Source organism: Alosa sapidissima, chromosome 2, assembly GCF_018492685.1.
Source record: "Alosa sapidissima isolate fAloSap1 chromosome 2, fAloSap1.pri, whole genome shotgun sequence".
Classification (NCBI taxonomy): Eukaryota; Metazoa; Chordata; class Actinopteri; order Clupeiformes; family Clupeidae; genus Alosa; species Alosa sapidissima.
This window is the reverse complement of record NC_055958.1, coordinates 33,955,260-33,975,764: the sequence shown is the minus strand read 5'-3', so window position 1 is coordinate 33,975,764 and position 20,505 is coordinate 33,955,260. Positions and strand designations below refer to the sequence as shown.

Below are 20,505 nucleotides of genomic sequence, written 5' to 3'. Positions count from 1 at the left end.
CATGGCCAGATCTGCCTCGCGCGCGCCGAGTGGAGAGAATTTGCGCAGCTCGGACTAGGCCTACTGTCATTCTCATTGCGACTCCCCACACTGCCACTACGTTCCCCCCTAACTGTCCTATGAGCACTTCGACCTCGTCTAACATACCCAGTGGCATTAGACAAAGGCTTCACCACGTTACTGTCGCCGCGATTGTGGAGAGGCACACGTTCATAAGACAGAAGCTAGCGCTATGGACATTATGCTACCTCCATTATGCTACCTCCAGCCTCGTTCGCCACACCACTAACACCCTGCTAACTTCCCGATGAACACTCCGAACCCGTGAAACATTATTCCCACCAGTGACATTGGGCAAACGATTCAACGTTTGTGCTTGGTGTAAGCTAAACTATGGAGTAAACTCTCACTTTGTCCAGCTGCATCATTGCAAGGCAGGGACGCATCTGAAGCCTCACTAAACGAATCACCGTCATTTTCTGAAGGCAGATATTCCCCTTCAGAATCAGGGTCCGCGGAATAGAAGACCCAACACTTCATTTCAGGTAAACTTTTTTGATGCCATTAGACGATAATCTAATGCAAATACTCGCTGACGACAATATCGCTCTGACAAAGTGGCTCACACGCACACTAGCTCCGGTATTTCACGCACTGATTCAATGCGCTGTAGCTAGAAAGTTTTGTTTAAAGCGTGCCCTTTTTTCGACTCGGGGATGACGTATGACATGTCTGCCATCTAGTGGAGTGGAAGTTGAACGAAATATGACACCCTATTTGACTAAATCGGACGTTTTATTCAGTACGCATCTTGTCGACTATAGTCGACTGTGGCGCCTAGAGGGTTAAAGGAGAATTCCGGTGTGATATTGACCTAAAGTGTGTTGAAACATGATAAGGGATCAGATTCCAAAAATAATTCAGTGGAAATGCATGGATTCCAGTTGCTGCTACTGGAAGAAACTGGAATCCATGCATTTCCACTGAATTATTTTTGGAATCTGATCCCTTATCATACCTGTTCATTCTTACTCGTCGCTCGACTTATCGTGACTAAATTCAAGATGGCTGCAAACGCTAAACTTCATGAAGATACTGTCTGTATAAATCGTCTTGTAAGTAAACTACCAGTGCTTTTTCAAAGTTCTCAATGTCTCGTTTAAAATGTCAGGGCCCTCGGAAGTCTACCAATGAAGTGTGGAGATACATTGAGCCTCGTAAATGGTGTAAAACAGTGATTTATTTGCATGGCTAGCCCGATGCCGAAGCACCACCATTGAAAAAGCTGTTGATAGCATCGGCTAACTAGCGCCAGATGTTGGAGTGCAGGGGACAAGCCGAGATGGGCTATGAGACATACGTTCACACTCGGTATCATGTTTCAACACACTTTAGGTCAATATCACACCGGAATTCTCCTTTAACTATGGAGTGGACCCAGGCAGATCCAGGTAACTGCTACCTGAATGTGCTACCTCCTATCTCTCCTGTCTTCCGGGGCACATGTGGTAAGTTTGGTGGTGTGGATCACAAATTGGCTGGTGTAGCCAGCGTTAGACGAATGCTCCCACAAGTAAAGTATGCTATGTTGCGTTCACCTGTGCTGTCTGGTCAAAGCATGTATAAATGCTATTATACACAGTATTGACAGGTGTGTTGACTCACCTGTGAACATAACGTTCACATTGTGGGACAGCGGCTTCTGTGCATGTGTGTGTGTGTTTGTTGGGAGTGTGTGTGTACATGTGTGTGCAGTGAAGGTAATCTTCCATTACCGTGATCAGGGTGGTTGCACGCCTCTGGCTTGGCGGTGTCCCCAGCGATCGGCAGAAAGGTTACCCCAGCCTCCAGTCCCACTGCGAAAAAGCTAAGTATCCATTGTAGCATAACAATACTGGTTAATGCAAAGTGATTCACCCTGATGAGATTGTGCCAACCACAGTTCTCTCTCTCTGTTTCTCTCTCTATTTCTTTCTTTTTGCAAATACACGTCTATTTGTGCATATCTTTTCGAGTATGTACAAACCTTTTAGAGACAATTCTACCCCCATATAAGCAGGCCTGTGATGTTTCACAAGACAGATGCAGGCAGACAGGTGTCATGATAAGCGATACTCACGAGTTCTGGGTAAGGAGGAAGGGTAGTAACCTTCGTCCCTTTAAAGTGTGTAATCTAAGGTGATCTAATCTAAGTTTACGATCTTACCTGACTATACTACTACGAAACAAGTGTGACTTTCTGACTTGTGACTTAAATGTGCTTTGGTCGTGATGTGGAAAGACAACATGATGATCACTGTTGGGTTGGCTTTTCTGATTCTGTGCATGCAGAACATAGACTGCACCTCAGACAAGTGAGCCACCGTGCTAATATTCAATGTGTTTTTTTCCCCAGAAGGCATTGATTTTGCATTAATGTAAAAGTATTGACCTTTTGTCCCTTATAGGTATGGTGTATAGGAGTTCTTCAGACTTGAATGTTGTTGTTTATGATGATGATGATGTTCTTGAGGAGTTTGACAATGTTTTATGTGGTATGACTGTTGCTTTGGTCAGTACAAATACATTCACAGCATTCCAATATAACTTTGTGGATTATATTAGAAATATGTAACCCATGTATTATTTATACCAGAGGTTTTTGTCATTTTGTGTATGGAATGGTATACTATACATGGCATTAATGTTGTGTAGCCTAAACACTGTTTTTTTTTATTGAGAACTGATAAAAAGTAGACAGCTGTGCAACACTGTTGTATTCAGCGCCCTTTGCCCTGCCTTTTGTCCTTTGTCTCATGTCATTGAAAGTTGAGTTGACTTGGTTGACAATGGTTGTCTGTGTGTGGACAAATCTTAGTTTTTCTCATGTCATATTGTATTCTATAGGCTTACACAGGATGGAATCACTTGGAATTATAACTACACCAGATACCATCCAATGTCAGAGGTGAGTGGATATTATAATCTTGAAAGCCTTTTCCACAGCTGTCTTCAAGGCTTTACACCTTTTTAACTAAGAATTGCATAGACTAGTAAGCTCAGGCACAATATTTAGAATATATTTTTATTCCATTCCTGCAGAAATAAGGGAAGTCAAATTTCTCAAAATTACCTATTACACATACATGTGATATAGACAACCCAAGCACTGGCATCAATATGCTTCCAAAGATGCCTTGAGTTAGGCCGTGTCCATGTTACTGGGTATTTTAAATAACAGATTTTTTCTCCTTGGCATTGCAAAATAACTACATCCACACGGATACATAGAAACAGCCGTTGAAGGCTGTCAAGAACACGTCAACCAAACAGAAAAGGGAAAACATCACATCACAATCCAAAATCTCTGTTTTCAAAATGCATAAATAAATATCAGTTTTTAAAAATGCCCAGCTACATGTGGACATGGCCTTAGTCATAGATGTTCTATTGGTCACCCCCACAAGTCATGAGAAAGTTGTGAAGTTAAAGGTGCAGTCAGCGATTGCGCATAATGTCGCAACTTGTTTATGTTTATATTTAAATTTCTTAGCGGACTCTTTTGTCCAAAACTTACATTATAATTTAATCAACTCCCAAACAAAACCCACCAGGGAGGTAGCTCACCCCTCCCTTCAATATTCCTATAGAAACTCTACAAGTTTTCAGAGCTTGGGCTGCCTACAGCGACCATTTTTTTTTACTGTATACTCATGGGATGGCAAGGTAGCAGATTGTGAGAAGATTTCCGCGGAATGTGATAAAAAATGCTATGGGCTTGAAAAAAATGCTATGGGCTCGAAACTGCGTACAATCGCTGACCTCACCTTTAAAATCCCCCCCTCTTCGTCCCCTCAGATCTCTGATTGGATGGAACGTGTGGCGTCAGAGAATCCAGAGCTGGTGTCCTCCTCTGTGTACGGAGAGACCTTTGAGGGCAGGAACATCACATTCCTCAAGGTAAGATGTTTGTTCCTGTTCCAGACATTCCTCCTGTGTCTGATTAATTTCCCCTCATGGTTTCCATCTCGGCTTGGGATATTCCCAGTATTCAGAGGTGTAAAATCAAAGTCCTGTTAGACAAGCACCCCCACTTGGCGGCCATCTTGCAATCCACTTTGGGCAGTTATCGGGCAGTTATTTTCCTTTTCAAGTGAATGGAGAGGCGTACAGAAAGGGGCAGGATATATGTAGGCTACAGTAGACCAGGGGGTCCCAAATGTTTCCACGGCAAGGCCCCCCAAATACCACTAGGTTCTGGCTAAGGTCCCCCACCTTTTGTAAGATGTCTTATTAAACCAATCGGCAATACTATGGCAAATGTAAAAAATAAATTAAGCTCATCCTCTATCCATTTAGCCACACGTACTTCAGCTTGATGAAAGCTGTCACTACACTGTTATTCACATTTAGCCACGGCCCCGTTTAAACTCACTCCCGCACAACAAGACCAATCAAGTCCATTTGCCTCAGTGTATTCATCCAAAACTTGAAAAATATCTCTCCCTTTGGCTATACTTTCAAAAAGGTGTCAATTTTAGCAGAACTAGCCAGTTAAGGGACTGTTTACCTAAATTTACCTTTGGTTTACTTTTAGTTTACCGTATAGCCTAACTTTAAACAGTGTGCATGCTTAACATAGTACAGCACTTGTGCTTCATTCATCCACACATCCAGCTCCTAACGTTTTGACAAGCATTTCTACCAATTGACCTTGTTCCTGCCCATCTCTAGGCCAACTTGGAGTGAATATACAAACTGGGGAAATTCTTTGTCTACTCGTAGCTGAGTAGCCTGATGGTAGGCAGGTGTGCACATAGACATACGGCCGAACACTGCAAGTGTCAATGAATCATGCTCTCACAACAACCACGCCGTTAACATCACTCTAAGTTCGCATTCAAGAAAGCAAAACGATGATTTGAAGACATCTGTTTTGCTGGAAGGGCAAGGGGGGTAACAACAGGACAACACAGAGATAACATAAGAGACCTCGAGCAGATCCACGACTCAAGGGCCTGACCCATCTGCCTAGGGTCAAATACAGGACAGTAAGGTCTGTATACATGACAAATGCATATGATAGTCAGGTGTAGAGAATAGGACATGGTGTTTAAAGCCACCTGAGGTGAAAGTTACAAGAGGTGGGATGATTACATATCCGGTATGATAATGCATTAATCCTAATTTAGTGACAGAAAGTTCAAATAGTCCAGCATTGGAATTGCAGGGGAAAAGGAGTTGTCAAGGGTCATGTGGTGGGTCGGCAGTACGGGCCAGGAATCCGGGCAGAGTCGTCATAGGCAGGTGGTGGGTCGCTAGGCTGTACGGGCCAGGAATCCAGGAAGGGGGACAGTAATAGGGCAGTCAAAAGGATGGGACTTCAGGTGAGAGAGGTGAGAGGAGGGCCAAGCACACGGATGGCTGATGACTGGTGATGATATACCTCACAAGTGAGGTAAGGGGGGAAAAAAAGAGATATAGAGTGGGTTAGTATTACTGAAAATCAAAATGGTTAATGTCAATAAGTAATCAGTGGTACTATATATTGTTACAGTATATCATAGTGAGAATATGCAAGAGAGGGAGAGTTTAGAGAGAGAGAGAAGGGGAGGGGGGGGGGGGGGGGGGGGGGGTTGTACGGCGTGGCACATGAAAAGTCCATGACAGCACTATGCTATAGCAGACATCCCAACTTGCAAAAAGTAATTTCAGGGAGGCATCACGAAGCCCCCCCCCCCCCCCCCCCCAAAAAAAAAAAAAAATACTGACAATAATGTCAGTACAACAAATAAGGAAGGCCTATAGATAGAAATTGTGAAAATAAAATATGTAGATTTTGGTAGTTTGGTCTTTTCATGTAGCCTTGGCAACTAGCCATCTAGTAGGCTATAGGCCTGAATAATATGCACATGAATTGACACTTGTTAAACTCACCTCAACATGTCTTTTGCAATCATTTAACCAGCTGTGGGCAATGCTAAAGTCACTGTTTACAAACAGTGCAGCGTGCAAGACTAGGTCCATCATTATGTTTTACTCTTATGAGACAAGGGTAGCCTACACTTTGAAATGGGTCTTACATTTTCCTTTTTTTGAGGCACTTACTCTACCATGACACTCCTGTTTCTACTGAACTGATTAATTAAGTTCGGGAGAAAAGACATAAAAGCCCGCCTATACTGAAAACTGATTGGTTGATTTAGCGAAACAGGCCAATCAGGATGCTCTCTGTCTTTGATGCGCTCAGACACACACGCACCACCTCTCTCTCTCTCTCTCTCCCCTCGTGTGCGCGCTACACTCAGATGCATACCCGGTCTCGCATGCGCGCTCTTGATCTATCACTCTAGATTCCGGGAGATTTTATCTAATTTGCGGGCGTCAGGGAGCCGCTATCAATATGCGGGAGACTCCCGGAACTTCCGGGAGACTTGGGATGTCTGCTATAGCAGCATAACTAAGGCATGGTGAGGGGTAGTCGACACCAGCGCAGGTATGATCAGTGACCACCATCGCACACGTGACTGGGGTGCCAGTCACACGTGGACTCAGCAGGGTGGTCCATTCCAAAAATCCCTGAGGTGGGTGAAGTTCCACACCCCAACATACCTAACATAAATACACCGTAAATATGTGGCAGGACTTTTACTACTTAATGGTAAATAGGCTTGGTTGTTAATTGGCCGCTCTGGGAAATCCCCTGACTGTAGCACTAAGAGTTTAACATCTCTCATGTGTATCTGAAATTGAAAGTATAATGCTTGCTGTGTCAGATTGGCCTAGGCTCAGAGGGAAGGGAGAAGAAAGCCATCTGGATGGACTGTGGCATCCACGCTAGAGAGTGGATCGCTCCTGCCTTCTGCCAGTGGTTTGTTAAAGAGGTAAAACATCGCTACAATGTGGAGATCCTAAGGGAAATTAACAAAAAATGTATTTCTAGATATTCAAAAATACACAAAAAAAGTTGAAGTGTCTGGCGTGAACCAGCAATTTTTGGCCCTATTTATAATGTCAGTGCAGCTGTTTCTTTTTCTTCCAAAGCCAAGACAGAGTTTTCTTTTTTGACATGTTCAGATCTTACAACGGTACCAGACAGATGAGAAGCTGAATGAGATGCTGAAGAACATGGACTTCTACGTGACTCCTGTTCTGAACATTGATGGCTACATGTTCAGCTGGTTTAATGAGAGTGTGAGTGTGAATTCATCATTTTTATGTTCACATTGTGTTTTCACCATTCTCTGTTATATACTGTATGTTTTAGTCCAAACCAGCAATGACTGGAAGGTAAAGTTTTGGGCCCTGTAACTTGAAGCACCTGTTGGCTGCTCGAAGACCATACGTATATCGTAAGCCTACTGTAAACAAAAATACACTTGTAAAATGATTTGTAAGTCTACGTGTAACATAACTCAAGACATAACTGCTTTAGAATACACATAACGTAGCAGCACTATGCTAGCCTAGAAATCTAGACACACCCTAGCGGCAGCAAATTACATTTGCTGCCAGGGCTAGTCTAGCAACTCTCCGTTGGCTTGTGAGCTCGAAAAATTAAACTTCTATCAGGCCAATCAAATCGTGTATAGAGTCGTTAGGTGGGCTTAACATAATGATTGATGGCAGAGTTGCAACAAAAGATTCTAGAATTCTTTGGTTGCAACGGTTTGGCTTGAATTCCCTGCTACTTGAAAACAAAGAAGATGGATGTTGCTGTTGGTGAACAATGTGACACGAGTTAAGCTTTTTTTAAGTTGGCAAAAGTTTGAACTAGCCAACTAGCTCCGCTGGTGGGAAACGCATGGGACTCTTAATGCTGTCCTATTGCGTGCAGAGGGAATTTGAAAGACAACCGATTATCCCGCCCCTCGGACTGAGCACTGCAAACGGTGAGTGCCTAGACCCTACATTTTAATGTGGGTCTGGCTCGTCAGGCTAGCACTATGCATGTTCTGGTTTAAAACTGTTAGCTCTGTACAGGCATTCAAAACCTTCCTTTCCCTTTGCTGCTGCTAGAAACTTGCTAACATGCGAGAGAGAGAGAGAGAGAGAGAGAGAGAGAGAGAGAGAGAGAGATAATAATCTCTAATCAGGAAAATAGGATTTTTTTTTATGTTCCTACCCAAAAAACAGAACTGAATGCTGCATGCATATCCGGATGCCTTTGAAAGGGTATTTGACTGTTCATTAGACTCGACTGTGGAGGAAGTCCAGGTCAATTCCACCAGAGGGCTGTTGGTGCCATGGCGTGGATCTCAACAGGAACTTCAATGCATACTGGGGCAGTGAGTTTCAGCATGACTTAGAGAGAAAAGGACACCCCCATATGCCCATTCTGCCATTACATTAAAACAATTCTGCCAGAAATGCACTGATTAGAAGTTCTCTTTTCATACAATGCGTTTATGTCATTATGTCAGAGAATGTTGTCCATCATTCGTCTCCATGGTTTAAAAAAAATGCCCCATGTAGGGACTAGAGACAGTGTACTGACTAATCTCGTAAATAGGTTCAACAGGAATAACGGACAAACAAAATGACTGCATTTTTATTTTAAGTTAAGCTGTCCATGGTGACACTTTACAAAAAGGGTACACAATTTAGCAATAGTTAAGTATAAGTTAAGCATTAACAAACACGTAATTCATCATTATTAAGTATGTTTTCAGCATTACTTAAGGATTGACAATGCACACATTAGGAATTCATAATTTATAACAATGTAAAACACACTGATACCCAGGGCACCTGCAAGAATGAATGCTATGGTATGCACACCTATCTACAGACACCTGCAGCAGTCCCGGCGGCATGGGGGGGCTTTGGGGGGCCAGGCCCGTCCTGGAAGTCATCCGTGCCTGCCCTGAACGAGCTTGGCTGCTCCAACCAACCCCAATCCCATAGATTGATTTTGAACACTTATTAAATGTAGGCCTAGCCTATACGTTTGTCAATCTAGCAAGTAGCAAATAAAACTGGTAAAATCTGTATTATTCCGTAGCTAATCAATCAGGAACATTAGGTAAGCCCATCACCTAAATGGAGAGGAGGTTACGTGGCGCAGTCTACTTCACTTCTGCACTAACCCCTGTCATCCGATGACAAATACAGCTTATCGGCTCGCAGGTAGGCTATATCTCATATCGTAGTTAGTAGAAGTATGCCTAGTAGTTTCTGGGTTTGTTTGATAGCGTTAACCTTTACAGTTTTTTTCTTCTGACCTAGTCGGAGAACAGGGAGCTTACCACTCCAGGGCCGAAGTTATCCGTAACTTCGGGGCTAACTCCCTAACACTCTATCTGAAAGTGGTTAGCAAATGAACGAGGATTTTGGTTTTATCTGCGGATTTATTTTTGCATTATTTTGAATATGACTAGCTCCAGTCTCAACAGCACGTCTACTTTTTCCACACGCATCTCAGTTCTAACACACATAGGCCTATCCCCTCTCGCTTTCTCTCTCTCCATCCCTGCGCACAGGGCTCTCTTAAAGGAGCTGCACCATTTTACAACAATTGCATCTACATTTTCATATTGGAATGTTTTGTCAAGTGTAAGCTTAAACTACCGTGATCAATTTAAGTTCCAGTCCCCCCCCTGGAAAGGTGTAATGCCCGTCCGTGAATTTGTGTCTGCCGCCGGGTCTGACCTGCAGGCACGTCCGCTGATAACACCTACTAAATAATGTGGAAAAGCACATTTGTTAATCCTTAAGTAATGTTGAAAACATACTTAATAATGATGAATTAAGTGTTTGTTAATGCTTAACTAATACTTCACTAATGCAAAAATGTTGTACCCCTATTGTAAAGTGTCATTCTAAATGTGAATATCCATCCCTGTGTTGCTTCCCCGTGCCCCAGCTGTGGGGGTGTCCAGAGACTGCTGTCAGAACACGTACTGTGGTTCTGGACCCGTGTCGGAGAAAGAGGCCGAGGCTGTGACGCAGTTTGTGGGCAGCAGGGTGGACCAGATCCTCTGCTTCCTCACCATCCACTCTGCAGGGCAGCTGCTGCTTATGCCTTATGGACACCCACAAATCTCAGCACCCAACTATGATGAGCTGGTGAGACAACAACACACACATACACACACACCCACATATACCCCCCCCCCCCCCCCCCACCAACTTAACCGGACAGTTGGAACTCCGAACCTAGCCAGCTCTTACACTTCTCCCCTCCTAGCATTTTGCACGGACATTATGCAAATGAGCTCATGTCTCAACGAAGTGAAGAACATGCAGAGATTTTGTTCATGTGCGTGTTCAACCACGTTCAACCTGTTCAACCCCACAGAGATTCTGTTCATGAGCGTCGATGTCGTTCACACATACTGTAATGTCCACATAATGTCCACATGTAAGCATCATATCTAATGCATAGTGCGGAGGACATGTCTGAAAACACAAACATGCACACACACACACACACACATGCACACACACATACACATGCACATACAGTACACAGACATACACACACACACACACATGCACATATACAGACATACACTCACATATACACTATAGTGTAAGTGCAGTGTGTGCACACACACACACACACACACTCACACACACACATGCCCACACACAGACATACACTCACATATACACTATAGTGTAAGTGCAGTGTGTGTGCTTCCTCCACAGAAGGCTGTGGGTCAGGCTGCTGCTGCAGCCATGAAGGCCGTACACGGGATGGTCTACCGAGTGGGAACCTCTCCTGAGATACTCTGTAAGGGACTGGCCTCATGTCTGTCTGTTGGTCAAACTGTCTGAATTCATGTCTGACTGTAATTGTGTATGTTAAGCATGTTTTCAATCTGACTATGTGTTACTCTATGTCTGTCTGTGTGTGTGTCTCTGTCTCCATGTTGTTTGTCTGTCTGTCTATTAAAATATAATTTTTTGATTGTCTCTCTATCTGTCAATCTTTTGTACAACTATTCACTCTACATCTATCTATGATCTCCTATATCCCTGTGTGTGTGTGTGTGTGTGTGTGTGTGTGTGTGTGTGTGTGTGTGTGTGTGTGTGAGAAAGCCCACAGCATTCACCACATCTCTCCCTACCACCTCCTCCTCTGTCCTGGTCTCCAGACGCTGTCTGTCTGTATCCTCCCTGCCTGTCTATCTGCCTGTCTGCCTGCCTGTCTGTCTGTCTGTCTGTCTGTCTGCGTGTCTGCTTGCCCATGCTGTTGTCTGTGCGTCTGTCTATCTCTGTGTGTATCTCTCTGTCTGTCTGTCTGTGTGCCTCTCTGTCTGTCTGTCTGTGTGCCTCTCTGTCTGTCTCTGTGTTTATCTCTCTGTCTGTCTGTCTGTCTGTCTGTCTATCATAATGCCTGTCTATCTGTCTGTGTGTCTTAATGCCGACTGTCTGTCTGTCTATCATAATGCCTGTCTGTCTCTCTGTCTGTCTTAATGGCTGTCTGTCTGTGTGTCTGTCTATCATAATGTCTGTCTGTCTCCTTTTTGTCTGTCTGTGTGTCTATCTATCATAATGCCTCTCTGTCCATCTGTCCATTGTAATGCCTTAATGTTTTTCTCCTCCCTTCTCCTGGTGTCCAGACGCTAACTCGGGTTCCTCGCGCGACTGGGCTCGTCTGATAGGGATCCCCTTCTCCTACACCTTTGAGCTGAGGGACACGGGCGAGTTCGGCCACCTCCTCCCCGAGAACCAGATCCAGCCGGCCTGCGAGGAGGCCTTTGAGGGAGCCCGCACCATCATCACCTACGTCCACGACAAGGCCTTCCACAACCGCACTGAGATCGGAGCCGTCGGTGCAACCAGGGCCTTCTGGGCCACCGTACTGGCATCCTGCCTTGCCACCATGTACCTGTTATGAGGGAAACACAAAGATGGGAACAGCCTGGGTGCAGATGAAGAGATGTACTGTGTATTATACAGATAGCTGGACTGACTGATCAGATAGCGATGATGCTGTTTGACTGACCACTGTCTCTGTGTTTTGCCTGTACTGTCTCTCTCCATTCATACATTAAATAAGTATGAACAAATGCTGGGAGATGTTATGGATGAGATTATAACGTGGTGCATATGCTAAATAAAATTGTAAAACATTTCATTCACATTCTGATCCTGATTGGATTGTTTTAACCTTAAAAGAATTGTAAGAATTGTATAGTATTTCAGGACATACAATGCAATTGTAAATACTATAAGACTACTATATAGGCCTTAATGTCATAGATGTATCATACCATATATAACTACTAGAAATCCTATAATTATTTTTTTGCAAGAGAAAGTGGGAACACAATAATCATTATATTTGTTATTTTTCTTATCAACAAAATGTTCCATTGTCAACAAATATGGATGAAAGTATAATAGATCCCAGCCCAACAGCACCTCTCAGTGGACAGCCTGAGGAACCATTCGTCTCTACGAGACCGTCTTGTAGTGTTGCCAACAACAACGTGGTTATTGCCATGATTAGGGACGTGTTCATTTTAGGGGGCAGGGGCTTAAGGGGTAAAAGAGGGCACTTGTCATAATTGTGGATGGGTAATTAATGTGGCAGGAAGGATGGCGGCAGAACGCACATCAACAAAGTCTAAAAGTCTAATCTCCCAACCTCATTTAGCCTAGTTTTAATATTTTATTTTTTTTACAGGAAGCTGTGTGCATACAAGAATATACATTTCCTATTTTAGCACCCCGGAAAAAGGGGTACTTTTCCTCTCCTGGAAAAAGAGGCAGGGCCTCAGTTCCCCTTTGATGTCTGTGTACACGTGCCTGATTGTGGTAATCTTAGACAGCGGGGGAATACTATACTTTAAGTGCGTTGTTAGTTCTACAGGTGGACTTTTGGGATATAGTTGTGAATGTATGTATTCATAGAGAGTGGCTAACAATAAGGTGTTTGTGTGGACTTAAGTCTGTAGCACAAGAAGAGGAATTCCCAACAAGCAAGATTAGGATACTCTTGTGCAAAGTTGGTCGAAGTTGGAGACTACCACGCAAGGAATAAACTACTTTGTGTTGTGACCCCACGTGTATTGACGTGCGTAACATTACCTGCACTTTCGTATCGATGTGGGGAAACCGTCGTCTGACTTTAGCTGGGCTGGAATTTCTGTTTCTGTTCTTGCAAAATGTAGAATGAATGCATATCAGATAAGTGAGTTGGCTTGCACATTGTTGATGTTTTTATTGTTATAGTATGTACCGATTTTGAATGCATTTATTTCATATTTCTACCATTACAAAAGTAACTGTACTTCTTCAAGTGTCAAAACGGCATCATTTTTTGATTGTCTCTCTATCTGTCAATCTGTTGTACAACTATTCACTCTACATCTATCTATGATCTCCTATATCCCTGTGTGTGTCTGTGTGTGTGTGTCTGTGTGTGTGTGAGAATTGACCACATCACAGCATTCACCACATCTCTCCCCACCACCTCCTCCTCCTCTGTCCTGGTCTCCAGATGCTGTCTGTCTATCATAATGCCTGTCTGTCTATCATAATGCCTGCCTGTCTCTCTGTCTGTCTTAATGGCTGTCTGTCTCCTCTTTGTCTGTCTGTCTGTCTATCGTAATGCCTCTCTGTCCATCTGTCCATTGTAATGCCTTAATGTTTTTCTCCTCCCTTCTCCTGGTGTCCAGACGCTAACTCGGGTTCCTCGCGCGACTGGGCTCGTCTGATAGGGATCCCCTTCTCCTACACCTTTGAGCTGAGGGACACGGGCGAGTTCGGCCACCTCCTCCCCGAGGACCAGATCCAGCCGGCCTGTGAGGAGGCCTTTGAGGGAGTCCGCACCATCATCACCTACGTCCACGACAAGGCCTTCCACAACCGCACCCTGACAGAAGGGTCAAGAGGAGGAAAGAGAGGAGGGAAGATGAGGGGAAGTAGATAAGTACAGAGGAAATGCAAGACAAAGACAGAAGTATAACATATATTTGGAGGCAGATATGAGCAAATGCAATAAGTTCACTCATATGAATATTTTGTTATTCAGACCATATGATCTGATGGGAAATATGAAAAATATGGAATAAAGCAAACATTGAAATATTGCCAGAACAAAATTAAGATTTAATAGATCAAATGCTGTGTCCATTGTACTACTGATCTGAAATGGTATCTGTGGGAAATCAAACTGCTCCTGAGGTCTCTGACAATGAATGGGTTCTCATGTGATTTACGTCCTCCTAGATATGCATGTGTTGTACATCATTGTCCTCAACAGAATCCTTAGCTTTCAATGAGCTCATGTTTATTACAACTGACTGAATCAGACATGAACAACCCAGTCAAATAGACTAAAGATGTGTAAACATCAGGACCTCAGCATGTGCCTAGCTCTCATCTCCCAAGATGTGGAATCACTCTGTCACTAGGGGGCGCTGTTGTCCCTTTCAATGTCAAGCTGAATACAGATTCATCAAAGTGGTTTGTTAGTCATGTTGGCACTGCAAAAAGAAAACACAACAATTGCCTTCAGGTGTCATTGTGATCCTACTCAGCACGACACAATGCCCTCAGTCACAAAGTAATTTCAGACCACAATACAAGGGGCAGGGCACTTCAGTCTGGTTATATGTAATTCTCTACTGGAAGACATTTATGTTATGAGGTTAAGTTGTTGGCTGTGTTCCAGTAATTTGCCTATGACCATTTTTTTCTCAATTTGAACCTCATACCTTTAGAGTTACTTAGGTTTACATTACAGAGAGAGAGAGAGATTTTTTTCCATTCCATTGTGGATTAGCCATAGAATTTTAGAACTTTGATATGGTGGTATTATGATAATGTATTTTGGCATACAAATTTGAAAAACACATTGATGTTGTTGCAGTAATTTGGTCATTTGGAAAACAGGTCACGGCACCGACAGTTCTACAAGTGCAACTGCTTCCGCAATAACCACGAGCAGGAGTTAGTCATGTTCTGACAGCATTGGTCTTCCAGAACAATCCATGCATACTAACCATGAGGGGCTTTGTTCTTGGTGTCAAGGGTTGCTATGCGCTGCAAACATTCCTACTTTCTCACACAGGCATGTAGCTGAGGTGTCAGCTTAGTGGTGCTGCTGAGTAAGGCTAAAAACAAAAAAATGTCCACATTTTTGCAAAATGTCCAAATTGATCATTAAGACTTGCGGTGTGTGAATGTAGAGAGCTATGAGGTAAGGACTCAGGCAGATATGAGGTGTCAGCTTAATGATGCTGCGTAAGTCAGTTATGAGGTGAGGACTCAGTATGAGGTTGTGCTGAGTGAGTCAGTTATGAGGTGAGGAATTAGTGTGCTGAGTAAGTCAGTTATGAGGTGAGGACCCACAGATTCAAGGATTCACATGAACTGCTTCATTTGTTTCTAAAACAAACAAACCATATATCACACATCCATATCTTGCCCTCATGCTGTTTTTCCTCATTCTTTCTGAAATCAGGAGAAACACTTGCACATGACAATCCTCTTCCTTTCTTTTTCCCATGAAGTTACATTGCAGCTTTAAGTCTTGATCTTTTTAGCACTACCATGGATTTCTCCCATTGTTTTTCCTCAATCTAAATTTACTGTAGTAAGTATAAGTATATATACTCTTTTGATCCCGTGAGGGAAATTGTGTCTCTGCATTTATCCCAATCCGTGAATTAGTGAAACACACTCAGCACACAGTGAACACACAGTGAGGTGAACACACACTAATCCCGGCACAGTGAGCTGCCTGCAACAGCGGCGCTCGGGGAGCAGTGAGGGGTTAGGTGCCTTGCTCAAGTGCACTTCAGCCGTGCTTACTGGTCGGGTTCGAACCAGCAATCCTCCGGTTACAAGTCCGAAGCGCTAACCAGTAGGCCACGGCTGCCTCTGTAGTTTGTACTTTCAAGGTACAAAATGCACCTTTAATGTATTTATCTTTCCACTAGGGGGACCTCTTGCACTATGTAAATGTATCTGGTCTCTCTCCCCTGTACTGACTTGTCTCTCTCTCTCTCTCTCTCTCTCTCTCTCTCTCTCTCTCTCTCTCTCTCTCTCTCTCTCTCTCTCTCTCTCTCTCTCTCTCTCTCTCTCTCTCTCTCTCGAGTGTGTCTGGGTGTGGTCCTCAGACGGAGGCTTTGTTTATGGCCTTGTTCCTGAGTCTGAGGTCAAAGTCTCATCCCGACCCACGTATCACTGGGCCCGCTGTGTGTCCTGTCTGGCCGGTACTCTTATGACCTGCCTGATGGGGGTCAACTGTGGACACACCTCAGCGGAGCTACAGTACCCACACAGCCTACCGTGCTCCAAATCTGTACTGGGTGTCAGACCAGGAGAGGGTTCTATAAAAAGGTTCTGACCAGGAGAAGGTTCTAAAATAAAATGGATTCATCGAAGACACCCTGAGTTACTGTAAACAAATCCAAGTGGTGTCATGGCAACCCAATTAAAGGCCTGAGTGATTGGGACACTGGTATTCCTGGTGTGGAATTCAATTAGCGGCCATCGTTAGTGTCACAGTTCTTAAGCTGGCTGTAATGATGGATATTTATGATGGATGGGGAAATATCATTGTGTTTGTTTGTACTCCAATATAAAGTCATTTAGTGTTCTTATAGGCACCTGACTACTGGTACAACCCTTGTTTAACTCATTGTTTTTTTTATATATATTTTATTCTTTTTTATTTCTTCTCCCTCCCTTTTTCTGATTCTTTCTTAGCAGTCTACTAAACGCTCTGAAAATATGCTTAAGTGACTGTGGAGATTGTCAGTGCAGCAGCATCTGTGTGTGTGTGTGTGTGTGTGTGTGTGTGTGTGTGTGTGTAGACTGCTGTGATTTATAACTGTGTGTTGTCTGCATAATGACCTCTCGGAGTCGCCCCTTCTCTGTCACCCACTCCCATGATCCCACGATCCCACAAAACCTGCTCAATACAGATGATCGGCCCCTGACTGATGAGCGTAATCAATACCCCCCTCCGCTCTGGCTGGCTGATCGGGGGCCGTGTGGGCAGCGCCCAGGGCCGATCAATGATGTGGTCATCATGCAGAGCTGGTGGCTGAGACTGCGTCAGTGCAGCCACACACAGACGTCTGTCTTAGGCTAATTTCTGGAACGTTCCTAAGGGTGGAGGAAACGCACTGTAAAACGCTTCGCTCAGTTGGACACACAAAGGCTGGGAGCTACCGATGTTTTATAGGCTATTAGTGGATTAGTAGTAGCATATACTCACATGGCTGATCCTCACTCAAACAGCTCCTTTCAACTTCTTTACCTTCTCTGATTGTAGACTGCAAATTTATTTGGAGGAATATAGGAATTTTAACAGGTTTATCAAGTGACTGTGTTATCAGATTTATGAACGTTTTTCCTGAATCTTTTGGAGGGCTCCTCAGAACCAGGTGGGAAGCTACTGGTAGCTGGCGAGCTACCTGTTGGAGACTCCTGATATAAGCTATGTTGTACGCGCCCACTCAGGGTGTTCTGTTATAGTGGGATATATGACATGAATGAACTGGAATGCCTTTCATTTAGCTTCCATTTGAAGGTTCTGTTACAGAATTACCAGGTCGACATTCCATAGAATAACCAACCAAACCAACATGTTTTTGGTATTTTTGTATCTCAGTCAATGCATTATTGCAAATCACCACACAGCATGGTCTCAACACACTCTTCAAAAATAACAACCAATCAAACAATCTAATTTTAAATAGTGTGTATACCTCTCTCCACGCTAACTAATGATGGGAGAGGTTTACTTCCATTTAGTCGGGACGATTGGTCCTGTTTTTCCCACTTTGGAGGATGTGTTATTAATTTAATAAATGTGATAAATTACTGGAGCTCTGAGCTCCACCAAGGAGGTCTCAGGGAAAAGGGGGAGGAGAGAGAGATGGTAAAAATCTGTCAGATACACTAATTAAATTTCTCTCCTCCATTTCCGCCCTGAGTGTTGGGTAAGATCTTAATTAGGGGAAATGGATAAAACAGAGGAAGAAAGAGAGAGGGTGACAATGTGAGGTGTAGAAAAAGAAAACTCTCCAGCCCTAACAAGACCCATCGGGTCCACATTTGTAATCAGGCTCTGTGTGTGTGCATTTGTGTGTGTGTGTGTGTGTGTTTGTGTGAATGGTATTCCTTTTAAATGTACTTGAATGTGTTTCAAAACCTTTGAACCTTTGAATAGTTTAGCAGAAAGTCATTACAACAGAAACAGCACCCAAAGTTTTCTTTTTGCTTTCCACCTGTCAGGAGGAACATCTACTGTACATTACACTACAAACCTCTACATTACAACATTCTGCATCCTGGCTGTCAAGGACACACACACACAACTGAAAGGCCTGTGTGTACTGGTTTGCATGCTGAGATACCACCAATCATTCCTATTTAAGTATAAGTATATACTGTATACTTTTTTGATTTAACCCAATCTGCATTTAACCCAATCGGTGAATTAGTGAAACACAAACAGCACACAGTGAACACAGTGAGGTGAAGCACACACTAATCCCAGCGCAGTGAGCTGCCTGCTACAACGGCGGCGCTCGGGCAGCAGTGAGGGGTTAGGTGCCTTGCTTAAGGGCACTTCAGCCGCGGCCCACTGGTCGGTTACAAGTCCAGGTTACAAGTCCAGAGTGCTAAGCAGTGGGCCACGGCTGCCCCAATTAATCACAACATTTAATCACATTTAAATGTTCCCCCATTTAATCACAACATTTTGAACACCTGCTAATACGAACACCAACCATCTCTCTGCCCATGTGGCCGCTGTTCATCACTCTTTTCTGTGACTTCAGACTTGGCACCACTGGCTCATACATGTTGATGAACTGCATCTAACTGTTATAGACATTATGGCCAGTCACTCAGTGAAGGGCCACAGAACTCCCCTGCTCTGTCTGACTGGTTGATGATTAGTCATGTCTGATTGTCAGTAAAGACAGGATCTCTTGGATCCTCACAGCCCTCTGCTCTCCCTCTCTTTGACCCATTCTGCTGCTTTCTGACAAATTGCCAGAGTTGAACGTTTTATCTCTCTCTTTCTCTCTCGCTCTCTCTGTATCTTTTACTCTCTTTCATCCTCTCTCTCTCTCTCTCTTTCATTCCCTCTCCTTCTCTGTCTTTCTCTCCTTCCTGCAACTCCTGTTTTCCTGAACCCAGAGAGGCGTTTCTGTTGGCCAGCGATTTACAGCCAAGTCTGATCGTGGCGTGGCTCGGTGGTAAATCAGTTGTGGTCAGCGTCGGGGTCTGTGTTGTTGGCGGCGGCGGCGGTGGCCGTGATGGCGTCAGGTCTGGGCCTCTCTCCCAACTCTCCCGCTGTGTGGCTCTCTCTGTGGCTACTTACTGTCAGAGCTCCGGCTGAAATATCTTCGTCCAAATATTTCCCTTGGCAGCAGTCCCTTGAAAAAAAAAAAGATCTTTCACCCAAGTGCTTCTTAATGAGCGAGAAATCAGCTCAGGTGCTGACTAATTCACCCTCTTTGGCTTTTATAGTCATCTTTCTTCTCACTTCTTGTCTTTTCTTTTCTTTTAGTGAGGCCAGGAAGGAGTCCTGCTGAGTCTCTCTCTCTCTGTGTGTGTGTGTGTGTGTGTGTGTGCAGACCCTTTGATGGTGATACACAGTTCCTGTTTTTAATCAAACAAGAAGGAGGGAGAAGTGTTCTCATCATGTCTGTGTGCACATGGCTGGTCTGGTTTTGTGATTCTGGGGCCAGTTCAAATAGCTTTGCTTAAACAACCTCTGCTTTGATACAGACAGCGTAAAGAGATCTTATCTAAGTTCCTCAATCACATAGAAGGGAATGTTCTCTGGTTACTAACTGCTCAACCCTTAATGTTGATTTCTGAGACATATCAGAAGGCAGTCTGAATTTGACTCTACGTAGCACATGTGCAAGTGTTTATACAATACACACATTATACATGGAGAATATATTTTATTTCTTGTTGTCTGATCAATGTAAAATGTATTATAATTTATGATACCACGGTGATAGACATTATCATCATCATCATCAACATCAACTTTTTTTATCTTATGTTATGTTGTACAGTATGTACAGTATGTACAGTAAATCGACATTACTCGTCTTGCCACAAGATGGTAATATTCTCTCTATCTCTCTCTCTCTCTGTCTCTCTCTCTCTCGCTCCTCCTCCTCCTCTTCTTCTGTTTGTTTTTTCTTGTCTCTCTGCTGACTGCTGCCGGGCTCTTCAGGACAGATCCAAAACTCCGCCAACCGAGCTCATTCATCTAGTTCATCATCCAGCTAAACTCCAAAGCCCATAATGACCAGCCTGTGAGGAGATATGTTCCACTGGAGAAGCTCACCACTGACTTCCCATTGGAGAACGAGGCCAGACTGGAACTCCCCTGAATGTTCCGGAACTGATTTATCTGCGGTTCCATTCTGGCTGGTCTAGACTAGAGCCTCATAGATAGATATCTCTCTACAGGACTGTGGCCTAGACAGGCTTACATGAGAATGTTCCGATGTCAGAACTGAGTGTGTCCATACACACATGGACAGACATACAACGCACGTGTTCTTTTAGCTGACTAGT

The 20,505-nt window shown here is 43.8% G+C and overlaps 1 protein-coding gene across 3 annotated transcripts; it reads left to right on the top strand.

Moving 5' to 3' along the window:
• Window positions 1-1,909: 1,909 nt before the first annotated feature.
• On the top strand, window positions 1,910-12,073 carry LOC121693252 (carboxypeptidase O-like). Of its 3 annotated transcripts, none has more exons than XM_042072578.1 (9): window positions 1,910-2,128; window positions 2,887-2,947; window positions 3,838-3,939; window positions 6,756-6,863; window positions 7,057-7,173; window positions 8,174-8,267; window positions 9,845-10,047; window positions 10,633-10,717; window positions 11,550-12,073. In XM_042072578.1, exons 2-9 carry the CDS (start codon window positions 2,939-2,941, stop codon window positions 11,825-11,827), a joined length of 996 nt encoding a protein of 331 aa, XP_041928512.1. In that variant the 5' UTR covers window positions 1,910-2,128; window positions 2,887-2,938; the 3' UTR covers window positions 11,828-12,073. The 3 variants fall into 3 exon arrangements, with proteins under 3 accessions (XP_041928512.1, XP_041928504.1, XP_041928494.1); XM_042072570.1 differs by lacking the exon at window positions 1,910-2,128 and adding an exon at window positions 2,135-2,354 and having other exon boundaries at window positions 10,636-10,717; XM_042072560.1 differs by lacking the exon at window positions 1,910-2,128 and adding an exon at window positions 2,135-2,354.
• The last annotated feature ends 8,432 nt before the right edge of the window (window positions 12,074-20,505 follow it).

Excerpts from the sequence above, each read along its gene's own strand:
- LOC121693252 (XM_042072560.1), top strand. The coding sequence starts at position 2,272 with ATGTGGAAAGACAACATGATGATCACTGTTGGGTTGGCTTTTCTGATT. Across the intron at positions 6,864-7,056 it reads GCCAGTGGTTTGTTAAAGAG|ATCTTACAACGGTACCAGAC; the intron begins GTAAAACATCGC and ends TGACATGTTCAG. Across the intron at positions 8,268-9,844 it reads CTTCAATGCATACTGGGGCA|CTGTGGGGGTGTCCAGAGAC; the intron begins GTGAGTTTCAGC and ends CCCGTGCCCCAG.